The sequence below is a fragment of the Podarcis filfolensis genome, assembly GCF_964270895.1.
Source record: "Podarcis filfolensis genome assembly, chromosome: 15".
In the NCBI taxonomy this organism is placed as follows: Eukaryota; Metazoa; Chordata; class Lepidosauria; order Squamata; family Lacertidae; genus Podarcis; species Podarcis filfolensis.
The window spans coordinates 21,574,176-21,589,844 of NC_139618.1; the positions used below are offsets into that span (position 1 = coordinate 21,574,176).

The 15,669-nt window shown below is 40.5% G+C and overlaps 1 protein-coding gene across 1 annotated transcript in view; it reads left to right on the forward strand.

Annotated features, from left to right (window-relative positions):
• Positions 1 to 15,669, forward strand: part of CLMP (CXADR like cell adhesion molecule) — a 53,722-nt gene that overhangs the window by 34,127 nt on the left and 3,926 nt on the right. The window contains exons 2-6 of the mRNA XM_083588941.1: positions 5,982 to 6,139; positions 8,595 to 8,796; positions 8,912 to 9,076; positions 9,334 to 9,456; positions 11,640 to 11,781. Coding sequence (XP_083445067.1) covers positions 5,982 to 6,139; positions 8,595 to 8,796; positions 8,912 to 9,076; positions 9,334 to 9,456; positions 11,640 to 11,781 — 790 coding nt within the window. The remainder of the gene's footprint in view (positions 1 to 5,981; positions 6,140 to 8,594; positions 8,797 to 8,911; positions 9,077 to 9,333; positions 9,457 to 11,639; positions 11,782 to 15,669) is intronic.

Here is a 15,669-nt window from a genome sequence, read left to right on the forward strand (position 1 = left end):
CTTCAGCTTCTACCCTAAGAAGCTTGATTATGATGGCTGTTCGGCCACATTTAAAGGTAATATCCTTTTATTTATGGCATTCTGCCAACAACAGAAAAGCAGCAATCTCCGGCCCACTTTTCCATCAGCAATTCCACTTTAATACTCTCTCAAAATTTCATTGTACATTCTGTCCTAGTACAGCAACTTTTGTGAAGGAGCCAAGAAAATAATGGTCACTTCCCCACCTACACAGCTGCTGACCACCCATGATTCAACAGGTATATATATCTGCACAGTACCCATCATATTTCCACCTTATAACTGCTTCTGATTGGTATGTGTGTGGGCGGGAGGTATTTAATCTTTAAATCTACAATTTGATTTGATCCTTACTAATTTCTTTAGCTTTAGACCTCAAATGCCTCACAATGCTTAAAAGAGGAAAGAAATTTACTTTCATTTTATCTTTGTGTCACTTGAAACTTCAAGCGCATGTGATACAAATTAGGCAGGGCCTCTGAGCACCATGTTTTATATTGACGGGCCTCTCTGTCCTCTTTGTTTTGAGCCTAGCTAGCTGCTCCCTCTGGGAGCTGACTGCAATAAAATATTTTTTTTAACCAGACACTTCTGACTCTCTACCAAATTCCTGAAACCACAGATCAGACTAGGAAAGCAGGCTGCAAGCATAATGCATGTGGGGCCGGGTCTCACTTATTCTGAGCGCTCACGCTCTCGGGAGAAGGTGACCTATAGCCTCTCTTCCATTGCTAGCCAAAGAATACAAAGAGCAGATGTCCCAGTATGTACATCGTCTGGGCATAACTGAGTGATTATCCCACAGAATGTTCCAACTCGTTTCCAACTTTCCCCTCCTCTGCAAGAAAAAATCTGCAAAAAGGCACCACTTGCACATTGGCTCAAGATTTGAAGTTATTAAGGATAGCAAAATTAAAGTTTAAGTGAAGAAAAGGAAGCCTGAAAACAGAATTGCAGCCAACGTTAGTTATACTTAGTAGCCCCATTAAAATTAATCTGCATGATTAACTTAGGTTCATTAACTTCAATGGGTCTACCCTGAGTAGAACCTATTTGGCTACAAGCCAGTTTTTAATGTATCATTTTTTGTTAGTATAGAATTAGATTCACAGAACTCTTTAAAAAAAAAATTCTCCAGGTTACCGGTAATCTACACAGTATTTTATTCTTGTCACAGCCCATGGTGTTTGTAGGCATCATAACATGGCAGTGAAAATTCGTCACAAGGAAGCAGCAGGAGAGTGGTTAAGATACCACTTGATCTAATAAAAATATAGTTGATAGCATCAGGACCAATGCAGAAGCAAGACCCAAAAGGAGAAGCATTTCAAGGAAAAGCATTTCCTGAGCGTATGCAATGTTTTGCTAACTGGGAATCAAACAGCAGTTTCTTCTATGGCTGTACGGCAGCCTGTCAATGTCTCTCTTTATCCATCTTTAACAAATTAATAACTATTGTTGTAAAAAAAGAGAAAAAGTCAAAAACCAGCTTCTAAACTGCATCTTTCTCCACCACCATCCTTCACTAGAGTCAATTTATTTTTTTTTACATTTCCAGCTTTAGATGTATTTTTGAAGTTCCTCATGACACAAGCTGAAGGATACGCATGTATTTCTTATGTGTGATGAACACTCCATTACAAAATTCCTTAAGACTGAGTTTTTCAGTGGATGCAAGGTAGGACAGATGTGAACACCATACAGTACCAACTGCATACATGAAAGCCCTGCCTCTTTAAAAGGCCAGTTGTTTCACATAGGATTTTATGGAATCAAACTCCTTGTAGATAAAAAGGATTTTCAAGATGCTTAGGGTTCAAAGGTGAATCCAGTTTGCATAGTGAAGAAGCTTGCAGTGTGTATCACAATCCATTTTATCTCCTACCTCTGTGCCTTCTTAGTTAACCCTTTCAAGCATAAACTGTAGGCTCAATTAATCAAAGTCTTTAAATACAGCCTAAGCTAGAGAATAGAAACAGTTTGATGGTTAGGCTCCCCCAAACTATTTTGAGAAATCTGAAAATTCCTTGCAATTAGATTTTCAGGTCTTAAGTTAGGGAGCACTTTCTTCAGACCTACTGACACTAAATACAAAAATACATGCTATTTCTTCCCCAGATTTTAGGTTTACTAAATTATAAATGTAGCTTACAAATAGAAACTCACATACATTTGCACGTGTGGTGTGTGCATACACACACTGACCTGGTTGAATTCTAAGAACACATGTACATTAGATTATGAATTATCACGTGTGATCAAGAAAGGGGGGGGGGAGAGAGAGAGAGGAAGAGAGATAACAAGCTCAAACGCCCGTGGCCTGAATTCTGCCCTCTTGTGGTACAACTCTTAGAAACACAAAGTACTATTAAAAATGTGTATTTTATCCATACCATTCATTTTAATTTTCTCCACCTCAATGCCATTCATGAAGCCAAATCTGAGCAGATTCACTGCCATATGCTTTGATTTCAGAATGCGATGACAAGGTCCAGCTCAGTGGGGAATATGGACCTGGTTCCTGGGCTGTTTAACTACCAGAAGTGTTCGCTATAACTGGGGAGAGGGGGAGCATATACATCAATATGCACGCTGTTTCCACACAATTTCACCGATTCAGTGAAACTTCTCACAGTATTTTTGAAAAAACAAACAAAGGATGCCTGCCAACGAACAAATTCTGTGTAGTTATGTGCGTTTTCAAGGGATTGCATTTCAATTTTCTATATACCCAGCATAGTTTGCAAAATGTACAAGTATGTTCGGGGTGGGAATAGAAAAATCTGCTAAGATTGTGATTGTTCAAAACAACAGTCTTCTTTCTCCTCCCAGAATATTAGATTCTCACTTAAGGGACTCCCGTGTTAAGTCATGGTAATTAATTTTCAAATAAGTAATCCTAATGTGCATTCTGACACGCTTCAGTCATGAGAAAAAAAGGTAACATGAAAGGCCTGAACATTTTGATTGTAATCTTATCACCCTATCATTGGCTATAGTTATCTAAGGGTCATCCCCCCCCCCCGTTTTTTTATTAAAATAAATTGTCTATACACGACTAAGGTCTTTGTTGCTACTTTGCCAACAGTGAATTCAGCAGAAATTTTCTGCATACCTGGGAGGCTAGGATTTATCCTGAAAAGGTGAATGCAAGAATGTGTGTGTGTGTGTGTCACTCTCATTGTTCCTGTTTCCTCAAACTAGTGTTATAAGAATTCTTAGGTCTCAAATATAGAATAAATGTTCATAAATGTCCAAGGCAAACACATACATAAGTATATAAACCTCGCGTCTAAAATCGTACAGGAGAACAACCCTGAAGCCATTTTGACTCTCCCAAATTGTCCTTAAATATTTCTCTGCAAGGAGGAAGGAAATGGGAAAAGCTTTGCAATTGTCTTTGGACTGTAGGGGCTTACACCTCCCTTTTCAAGTACAGTCTGGCAAGTATCTGTTAAGCTGAGCAAACAATTAATATGCGTAAGAGATTCCGTTACTAGAGTATTTACCATCTCAAAGGAATGGCCAGGCAACCCAGAAAATGCAATCAAGTAAGGCATTATCGGGTATCATGGCAGACAGGAGAGAAGCAACACTCTCAAATTTCTGCTGGAGTCTGCCTCCTTCTGTGATGTATGTATGATGCTTTGTGGGTGGTCTTGGGCTACAGGGTGGGCAATTTCAAAAGTCTTTATGGGGGCTTGTGCACCATTGTTCGGGGTTCTCCTCCCTCCTGTGTGTGGTGAGTGGGGACCCTGTTGCAACAGTTTATTTCCTTTAATAAAGATCAGGCTTACTAGCCGCTTTCCTTTCAATATACTCTGCTTGGCCTCTGCTTTCTCTCCGACCTATAGAAATCTCCTGAGGGACTCTATACAGGCTCTGGATACCCCATAAGGGGATTAGAAGTATTTTTCTTATAACACCAGGCAGAGCCAAAAACTAGATAAAACCAAACAGCTTTTTGAAATGCAAGCACAAATGAAGTAACTCATCATGAACACACCAACATTTCACAGTAAAATAATATAAATTGAACTGGGATGACATTTTATTATTGGTTTTCTGTTGCTTCTCTTTTCTGGCTGCTCTAAAGATGGTCAACTGAAAAAACAACAATTAAACAAGCTGTCACTGGGGTGTCTACTCTCCCTTTTTTAAATTTGAAAAAAATGATCTCAAAAACAGCACACATGATAAAAAAGACACTCCATATCTATTTGTTTTGTCTACATTACTTTCTCAGCCTAAATTTCACATGCGTATCAGAGTCCCTCTAGCGGCCAACTCTGGAAGCATCAATATAGCATTGTCAGCTGTATACAATTTTGCCATTGATTACAGTACAGTACTTGGTTTTCTTTTGTTAGGAGAGTTTTAAGTTAAAAATAATATGTTTCTTATTAACAAACTGTAAGCAAAAGCTTTATCAATCACAAGTCATAAAAATTTGTTCCTAATCCCACCACAAAGTAGCATAGCTCAATGGATGGAGTTTGAGGAGAGGGAATTGGCGTCCATGTCATTTCACAGCCCCTCAATGCACAACAACACAATATGGGTGGAAATGCTGCCAATAGTACCAAGACAATTGCTGCCAGGTTAGCCCTGCCTATATTCAGCTACAGGTTCTTTACGCATAGCCCACATAAATTAAATCCCTTGCTCTGGGCAGGGCTTCTGCCAAGAGTGTGTAAATCTAAAAACCAGTAGTTCAAGCCCTATGTTTTTTTAATATATATATAGTTTGAGGGAAGCTACAACCAGTACTGTTGTGATGAATACTCACAGTACTCAGACAGCTGAAAATCAACTCACTATTCAAGAAAAGGGAGTTAAGTGTTTTGATTGCTGCTTTAAATCATACTCTACTCATACACTCATTCACTATAAATAGTACTTTTGGGCTCAACCAAACCTATCACTATTTTAGCAACTGTTATACACTATGAGCCACAGCTCGGTGGTAAAGCATCTTGCTTTGCATGCAAAAAGTCCCCGTTTCAATCCATGGCTTCTCCAGATAGACCTGGGAAACACCCCTGCCTGAAACCACTGCTAGTTGGTGTAGACCAGGAGTGTCCAAACTTTTTTCAGAGAGCCAGATTTGATGAAGTGAACATGCATGAGGGCTGACCATAGCTGTTGACTGTTTTTTAGGACTGAAGTTGTTGACCTTTTACTGGAGGTTTTGCCCCAGTAAATAAATTGCCACAGGGGCCAGATTAAATCAACCAGAGGGCTGGATTAGGCCCCTGGGCCGAACTTTGGACATGCCTGGTGTAGACAGTGCAGAAATAAACCAACCAAGGTCTGACTCTATATAAGGCAGTTTCCTACATTCCTTTTATCAACTCCAACAGTTAAAAGAATTCTATGTTTACCATCTGTTTGGTGCACATGGCAACACTGGTTTTTACCACTGGTGTTTGCCAGCATCTGCATACTTTTTCAAAAAAAAGTATGTAAACAGTATCTAGATTAGCTGTAAACCAGTCAATAATCTACCAGCCAGCTCATCTGAAATACTGTAGATACAAATTAACTTTTATTTTGTAAAGCAAGACATAACCAAACTCTGTTTTGGTGAGGCTGCACTTGTGACATGCCTACCAAGCAACTGATCTGCAACACAGAACAAGACCCCCAGCATCCCATGATAACACAAAGATGATACGTAAAAGTCACTATGATCCTCTTGACAGAGTGATGGATGTATTCAGATTCCACCTCAGTGTAGCCTCATCATCTTGGCAAGTCACTCTCTCCCTCTCCATTTTGGTTGCATTTGTTAATAGGAATAATATTGCTTTAAATATTCATATCTTGTCTTCTTGATCAATTCAAAGCAGCTTGCCCCACAGAACACAACTCTCACTGGAACATGACATGAAATGCCAAGGCAGCAATTTATTGATATAGGATTACTGGAAGCATCTGACTTGATCTTTCTCTTTCAGCATCCTGTTCCACTTGGCTGTCACGGGCTCAGATAGAATTTAAGAAAGTGGCCGAAGCAAATATTACTCTGCCCTGTCACCATCGACTGTACCGCCTGGGGCAAACAAGCCTAGACATAGAATGGCTGCTAAAGAATTCCGATGCTGAACCGAAAGTGGTATGTCTATCCCCTGAAATTCAAAGTTCCTTAGTTTACACTATCCCCACATAGATTCTGGGATTAAAGGAATAAAACAACCTTGCCCTCAACCAGGGCTTTTTTCAGCTGGAGCTCATTGGAGCTCAGCTCCAGCACCTCTCAGTTTTATTATTATAAGAGAAAAAGGGAGAAGTTCATGGTGAGCTCAGGAACCTCTTTTTCTTGAAAAATAATTCTGCCCTCATGTATGCGGTGGCGTCACAAGGTGCGGCAGTGCTCCCAGGGTGCCATATCTGGGGGGGTGACAAGGTGGCACCCCGCGGGGTGCTCGCCCCGCCACCCCTGGGTGCAGTGGCGCGAGCAGCCATTGCGCCGCTGCAGCCACATATGGAGGACCCTCTGTTCGCAGTTGCAGCCGCAAGCAGAGGATCCCATCATCGTCCATACAGCATTTGAGCGGCGCCAGTGGCAAACTCCTACGTACAACGCATGCACAGTGTCGAACGCATGCGCTGATGCCGCACATGTGCTGTATATAGCAGTTTGCTGCCGGCGCCGCCCAAGCACCGTACAGACGGCAGTGGGATCCCTCCGCCGCCACTGCAGCCGTGAGCAGAGGATCTCACCACTGTCCGTACGGCGTTCTGGAACCGCCGGCGGCAAACTGCTATGTACAACGCATGTGTGGTGTCACATGCATGCGCTGTACATAGTGACGCTGCACATGTGCCCTACGTAGCAATGCCACACATGCGTCGTACACAGTGACACAACGCTTGCGCAGCCGGTGGTTTGCCCCGCCCTGGGTGTTGGTTAGCCTTTGTTCGTCCCTGCATGTATGCTAATATATAAAGTTGGCTCAGAACAATATGTGACTTCAGAGTCCTATGAAGAGGCTTTTGTTACAATGCAAACTGGGAAACACCAGCCACACCTTTGGTCACACCGAGATAGCAAAACTAGTTAACATCGATTACTAAGCACTACACATTTTAAAAGCATACAAAGAGCCTGCTTGGCAAACCAGCCATTCTATATTTTAAAAGAGCTCCCGCATTGGACGACAGATTTCTGGTGAAAAGGGTAACTTAGAAAATTTAGAAGAATTGTAGTGCAGTCTTGAACATGTCTAACTAAGGAGTATGCCCCATTAAGTTTGATTTGGCTTACTCCAAGGTAAGGGTATATACAACTGCAGCCTTAGACATGAAAAGATTTTTTGGCTGTAAATGTTTTCTGTTAAACATTAGTCACACTGTGAGACAGATGGATGCCAACAACACTGTAAGAAACACCAAACTATTCCATAAAGGGATATACACGCCTTAGTTAGGTTATGTTTGGATTACGTACTGTAACACTCTACGTGGGGCTGCCTTCGAAAGCTGCTCAGAAACTTAAACTGGTTAAAAGAGCTGCAGCCAGATTGTTGACTCGGGCTGGTTATAGGGAGCAAACAACTCCCTTGTTAAAACAGCTCCACTGGCTACCAGTCCATTTATAACCTATAAAGCCCTACAGAGCTTAGGTCCAAGCTATGTGAAAGACTGTACTCTCTCACATGAACCTACCCGGGTTTTGTGATTTTCGGGAGAGGCCACCCTCACAGGCACTTGGTGGGGACATGGGAGTGAGCCTTCTTGGTGGCTGCTCTCAGACTCTGGAACGCCCTCCTTGTTGTCCCTCTGCCAGCAGGTGAAGACTTTCTTGTTCCAACAGGCATGCTGTTTTTCTTGTAATTATTTGTGTGGTTTTAATATATTTTATACATGTACTGTATATAGTTTTAATTCTATAATTGGTTTTTTGTAACGATTTTTAAAAGAAATTTATAGCAGTTCTTATTTTTATCTGCAAGCCACCTTGAAGCCCGTCAGGAAAAAAGATGGAGTATAAATAAATATCTCAAGTGAAAAGATTAAATACATCTGTTGCCATACAAGAAGGCGATTTTTTTACTCTAAAAACCTAGGCTAAAGCTTGAATCAGAAGACTTTTGTCTCAAGTAACAATGTTACTGTGTATAAAAAAACATATTCTTCCCCAGACACAAATTAAAGGAAATGAATCATAAGCATGATTTTAAACAAAATGTAAATCTTATGAAATATAGCTCCAGAAGGAAAATAGGCATTGTCAAAATTACAGAATTGTAGTTGAAATGGACTCCCAAGCCCCCTGCAATGAAGGAATCACAGCATTGAGGACAACACATCTAGAACAAGTTACTCTTGTCCAATTTTCATTCAGAGAATGTTGAAAGTTAACCCTTAACTACAAGGACAAATTATGAAAGACAGAAATAAAACTCCCCAGAGAGGTAGTCATGCTAGTGGATTAGCATATGAACAATGTTCAAGTTTGGAAAAGCCCTTGGAATAAGAATAAATCCTAGAGATTTTGTTTTTATTAAACTAGCAATGGTGAAATGAAGAACAAAGTAACTAATGAGTGGACTCTCTCTGCCTCTCAGGTGATAAATTATGCAGGAAGCAACACCTACACTTACTTTAATGATGAACAAAAGGGTCGTGTTTCATTTGCCTCCAACAACCGGACTGGAGATGCCTCTTTGGAGATTTCTTTCCTGCAGCCAAGCGACGCTGGCCAATACACATGCAAAGTTAAAAATGCCGGGCAGTATGAATGGACCCACATAACCCTGAAGGTTCTGGGTAAGGCTCTTATGAAGTTGTTCCAAGATAAGCACTTAGTTTATCTATTGGGTATCATGTTATTCTGGCTTACAATTAAGAGTAGAAATCTGATATATATTTTTCCTATTCCCAGAAAAACCTTCTAAACCCAAATGCTGGAAAGAAGGAGAGATGATAGAAGGAAAAGAAATCAGTTTACAGTGCAATACTGTCTCTGGCACTACACCCATAATGTACAGATGGGAGCGTATAGAAGAGGATGGAAAAGCTGGGTCCCTGCCACCCATGGCACATATCAGTAAGTTCATTGTTGCCCCAAAACCACCTTCAGCAAAGGTTCTCTTGTGGCCGCTCATTATGGCAGCTATCAAAAGCAGGGAATGTTTCTGGGTCTTCTGTATAAAGTATAAAAAGCTGAAAGTCTTTGACATGTAGAGTATCTTTACTCCCTGCAAGAGATTTAAAAGGTTCTACATTATTTATTTAGGTATTAAACAATGTTTAAACAATGTATCCTTGTCCTACCTAATTCATGAAATCTTGATTTCCCCCCAGATTTTTCCAATCCTGCACAAGTTCTGCTGAAGAACCTCACATGGATGGCAACAGGGTTATACCAGTGTACTGCCTCTAATGAAGTAGGGCAGGAAAGTTGTGTTGTAAAAGTGACTGTGCAGTGTAAGTATACAGGGAATCCCAAGTGTTTTTAAGGGTGGAGGAGGGCAAAGTGGCCCAATATTAAATTAAACATTAAATTCACAAGAAATGTCAATTGTACCCAAAAAGACAGTTCATGAATATTGTAGAAAAGCAGAAGAACTAGAAGGCCACTGTTCAGATCTTGGCCTCATCACTCTCCATCTCCCATTCTCTCCACACAATAGCTGTCAGTTTACACAATGAAGCTTTGCTCCCAAGGCACAGTAACCAAGACCCTGTAGTCAGCCATTGGGTCTAGAAGCTGCACCCCTTTTTCTCCTTTATCAATCTCAGGTGTTCTCTGCTCACCTTTGGTCAAGCATGAGGCTCTTAATCTCAGGGTTGTGGTTTGCATCTCAGGTTGGGCAAGAGATTCCTGCATTGCAGGGGGTTGGACTAGATGACTCCTGTGGCTCCTTTCTAACTCTACAAGTCTATGATTCTATTATTTAGGGATCCCTACAAACTAAGATATTTTTGGCAGCAGCAGCATCTCTAAGCAGTTTCTCTAGGTTTCATTAATGAGCTATGTCTCTGAAGTAAAGGCCACACTTTTGAATTATCCACTTGCCTAATTTTATACTGAGCCTCAAATTTGACTGAAGAGGCAGTAATAATTTTTTATTTTCCTGTAGAGCAATAAAATATACTTATAACCAGAAGCTGAGTAAAAACTACATGGAAAGGGTTCACTGCAATGAATGAGTTTTACTTTCCTGCTTAGGCACTTAATGATAGCAATACTGTGGGTCATGAAGTTTTCCAAGTTAGTTTAACCAGCGTTTAGGGTTTTTTGGAAATCTGTTTTCCCCATGACACGGGAATAAGGGTAAGGCTCACATGGTTGGCAACAAGTCTTTGCCAGCATACACACAAATCTAGGTGTGTGCAACCATGAGGAATAGATTTGCTTTTAAATAAATGGACAGGAGGAATAAGAAAGTCCTTACAACAATAAACAGTAACTGCTTTGTGTGGGGTGAAGGAGCTGTGCTCCCAAGACAGGCGTCACCACAGCAGCCTATCTAGAAAGAACTTGGGTGGAACTGAGCAGAGGCAAGGTCAGGGCTACTTAGGCATACCAGCAGAAGCACTGGATTAGTTCCACTGGTGCACTTCCACAGTCCCAGCTACACCACATGCTGCCAGCAGCCATCACATATGAACAAGATGACCTCTCTCAACAGACTTTTCTTGTCCCGTGACATGGTCTGGTGATGCAGCCACCTTGCTCAAGATAAGGAGGTCTGAAACCTGCTCAATGACTGGATGGGAGACTGGAAACTACCCAAGCTCCTAGATGGAAGAAAGACAGGTTATAAATGTAATAACTACCCAATCAAGTAATAAATAGCTTAGAAAGTTCTACTGTGGTACAATGTGCTACTTAATACATATTAACTGAACACTTTAAGCCTGTGCCCAGCAACCATTATACATGGGTCACAATGCCAAAATAATGGCACACCAAGGTTAAAAGAATCTGTGAGCAACAACAGATTAGGCAACAAAAATATAAATAAACAGCAGTAATACATTTGGATACTATATTACACATTTCATAACATTTACTGTAATAAACATAAAATGTACATTATGGATACATTTAAAAATTTTTGTAGACTGAATGAATGTGTATCAGAGAGCATGTTTAAGGTGGAAACTTGAAGTCACTAAAAGGAATTTTTCAACCAGCCAGTCTTGTTGTAGTTCCTTTAAATTTATTAAATGTATCAATTACTTCTCACAACAAAAATTCCCAAAGTGATTTACAACAAAAACTAACCGTAATAAAAATACATAAACATAATTAAAAACATTCACAGTACTTTGTAAAAGTGATCTGACTTAAATTTCACCTCTTTAACCCAGAAGTAGACAGAGATTTATCAAGGCTTTATTTTTCCTAAAATAAATGTAAATATGAATAAAGGGACATTCAACAGAGAAGAGGTAAAAAGGGCTTAACCTGGACTACAGTGTTTATGCAGTTCACTATAGCAATTTGAGTATGCTGCTATTTTATCTTTCGGACACAGTATTAGAACCTATACAAGAGGATTAAGTTGCATGGAAACTCACTGAAACAGACACAACATACTGTGGCAAAATGTTTTGTTCTTTGGCAAATGTTAACACTGTATGCATTTATGAATTAACAGATGCACAAAATTTTGGCATAGTTGCTGGAGCAGTGTGTGGAGCAATGGGGGGCCCTGCCCTGGTTCTCTTGGCGGTGTGGCTGACAATCAAGAAAAAAGAGAAGAAGAAATATGAAGAAGAAGAGACCCCAAATGAAATCAAGTAATTACCTCTAAAGTATTTCTATTTACAACTCTCCAAAGACCAAATTAACACACCATTACCTTCCTGTGTCACAGAAGGTCTGAGCAGGCAGAAGCAGGGAGGGGGAGGTTATCACTCAGTGATGAGGTTTCTAATCGGATGGGGGACTATGTGTTGAGATTCCTCCACTGCAGGGGTGGACTAGATGACCCTCAGAACCCCTTTCAACTGTACAAGTCTATGATTCTAAGCACATGATTTACACGGGATCCCAGACTGAATCACTGGCACCTCAATTTAAAAGGCCCCCAAGTAACAGAGCTGGGAAAGATCTCTGCCAACACCTTGGAGAGCTGCTACAGGCAGCAAGAGATAGTACTATGCCAGCTGGATTAATGATCTGACAAAAACAAAGAGTTTTGTGGTCCTTAAAACACTTACAAAAGTATTATAGGATAAGCCTTCCTGGACTAAAGTCTGCTTCAACATGAAATGTTATCCTCAGGGGGCAGGTATATGTGGATGTAGTGAAAAAATGTAAACATCATCAAAATGAGATTGAACAATACAGTCTGTGACAACTCTGCTGAAGCTTAAACATATGCAGAAGATGGCAGCTTTATATACATACAGGCAACTCCCAATTTACACGAGGGTTAAGTTCCAAAGGCACCACACATTTAAGTGAAATTGCATATAGTTGAAACACCACTGAAAAGGCGTGCAAACACCCCATTCCACCCCTTTTTGGGTCACTTATAGGTTCATTGAGAATCAGGTGTGCGGTCACACACATATTGGACACACTTAAAATGGTTGCTTCCTGTATACCAGCCACTGTCTTGTGTTATCAGGCACAAGATATGTGGGCCGGGAAAAAGACTGGCTATCATATCACTCACCTGCCCAGTTTTTTATTTATATCATTGCACAGATAAATTATATTACTGTCTATTAAAGTTTGTGCCTACCTATTTAAAAGGGAAATGCAGTATGAATCTAGCTGCATTACAATATGCAAGCCTGGGGCAAGTGGAGTGAATAAATGAGTCAAGACTGAAGTTTCAAGGCTAAATATGTGTTATTCTATTGTGGGAGACTTGTGTCTCTTCAGATGTTGCTGGACGACAACTCCCATCATCCATATTCATTGGCCGTGCCAGCTGGAACTGATGGTAACTGGAGTCTAATTAAACACACAGGACCACAGGTTTCCCACTCCTGCAGTAGGGAAAGCGTATGGACAACAATGCAGTTTAGTTTGAGATAATTGTGAACAAGTTAGTTACATGCTATTTCAAAAATATTCATTCTCATTAACCCATGAATGCTGAGATCCTTAACAAAAATACTGTGCACCTTGTGTTCCTTTGAAGAGGTATTAAATACTCATTTGTGCATTACTTTAACTTGTCAGTGCTAATGAACATGGTGTAGACCAGAGGTTCTCAAACTTTCTATTCCTAAGGCTACTTGAGATGGCTGGGAATTACTGAGACTGACCAGTCACAAAACAGTGGTGCAGGGCAGTCAGCCACAAAATAGTGGCAGATGGAGGTGGAGTTTGGCATAATCAGCTGACGATTAAAATCATTGTCTATTGACTTCTATTCCCTCTTCAGAAATGGCTAAATTCTTTGCCAAAGCATTTCCCTTGTGACAGACAGTTCCTTTTCATCTTTTTTTCATTTAAATATAGAGTCCACATACAGCTGCTGGGTGACCTTGGGCTAGTCACACTTCTCTATAGTCTCTCAGCCCCCCTCACCTCCCATATTTGTTGTGAGGGAGGAAGGGAAAGGAGATTGTTAGCCGCTTTGAGACTCCTTAGGGTACTGATAAAGCGGGATATCAAATCCAAACTCCTCCTCTTCTTTATATATAGAGCTTTTATCTGCCATTTCCCAGAGTTGAATACAAAGTTTATTCCATACAAGATTCACCCAGCTGTATGCTTGTCAATTGAATTTGTAGTAGTATTTTGTATATTTATTGTTTTAAGTGATCTTCTTAAGATACTTGAGTTTGAAGCTGTATATTTTTATTTAATAGCTGTAACAATAATTTCAGTCACTATTGTGAAGTACTAATTCATATGAATTCTTGAAAGAGCACATACTTTCAAGAACTGACAAATGACAACTAAGTGTACGTAGCTCTCTCTATTCTAGCACATTACCCTTACCAGAACTTTCCTTAACTTTATTTGTGGGATGTTTAAAACAAGTCTGAACTACATGATTCAGCCTACACCCTCAGGAGAGAAAATGAAAAAGTCATCCTTTAAGATTGCCCAGCCCTCATGACTCACAGTATCCCATTTAATCTCTTTATAATCCAACCATTAAGATGATATCTGTGCTCTTTCACAGATTTTTTTTTTAAAAAAACCTCTGCATCTCTTCGATGCAGGGGGCAATGACAATAAAGATATTATTATTATTATTATTATTATTATTATTATTAATTAGGGTTGGAACTTTGTAAGAGAAACCATTAGTACAGATTACCAGTATTTGCCTATGTGACACTTACCTGGACTTTTTCCTGTCCCTTGCTTTCAACCTTAGCATCTTTGGAAACTTTCATTTCACTTCACTGCCCTTTTCTATACACAAGGCAACAAGAATGATGCAGGAAGAAATTGGAAGCCATGGGATACAATAGAAGTGCACAAACTACCTTGAGTATTTTATATGGGACAGGAATATACCAAAAATAACATTAATGATTGAGAGGAACGTCTCTCAAGATACAGGAAATAGTATAGTACAGTTCTATGGCACTGGGTTTGGCTGTGGGGAAACCCAGGCTCAAATACCCATTCACCTATGAAGTTCACTTGGATGACCCCAGGCAACTCACACTTGCACAGCCTACCTAGTTACTTGGGAGATGAGATACAAATGTAAAAAACAAATTCTAGATAACTGAATTGTATATCAGGAATGTAACACACACTAGATTTGTCCAACTTATGTACAGAGTGTCCTAAGTCCCGAAAGCACTCTGTGACCCACTTTCAAGCTGCAACAAGTAGTTCAGGTTCATCCGCTGACTCCACTATATTAATATGGGTTAGATCACACACAAGGGAATGACTTATTAACACAGTCTGCCTCAGCACTTTGCCCTAGAACTACAAACTTGGTCAAGGGTGAAAAATTCTCAAAGGTTTTATTACCCTGAAACTTTAAACCATGTTTTAAAGCACTTCAGAAGATGCTTCAAAGCAGATACAAAATAATTCTACTCAATCACATTTTAATGCAATGCTACTCAAAGTGGTAAGGGACATGGGTGGCGCTGTGGGTTAAACCACAGAGCCTAGGACTTGCCGATCAGAAGGTCGGCAGTTCGAATCCTCACAATGGGGTGAGCTCCCGTTGCTCGGTCCCTGCTCCTGCCAACCTAGCAGTTCGAAAGCACGTCAAAGTGAAAGTAGATAAATAGGTACCGCTCCAGCGGGAAGGTAAACAGCATTTCCGTGCGCTGCTCTGGTTCGCCAGAAGTGGCTTAGTCATGCTGGCCACATGACCCGGAAGCTGTACGCCGGCTCCCTTGGCCAATAAAGCAAGATGAGCACCGCAACCCCAGAGTCGGTCACGACTGGACCTAATGGTCAGGGGTCCCTTTACCTTTACTCAAAGTGGTGGTCCGTGGACATCTGTCAGTCCACGAGTCATCAGCTTCCACCATGGTCCAAGTTGGGTAGGATGTTTTAGAGACCAAATATGGTGTCAATTCTTGGCACACGGTGCGGGGCTGCCAATCCACCACATCAGATAACTTGAGAAGCAACTGTTTTAGCAGACTATGACAGAATGTGTTATTTTAGCAACAGCAGCCTAGAAGTGCAATTGTGTGTTTTTTCAATTGAATGTCAGGACAGATTCATATTCCTGC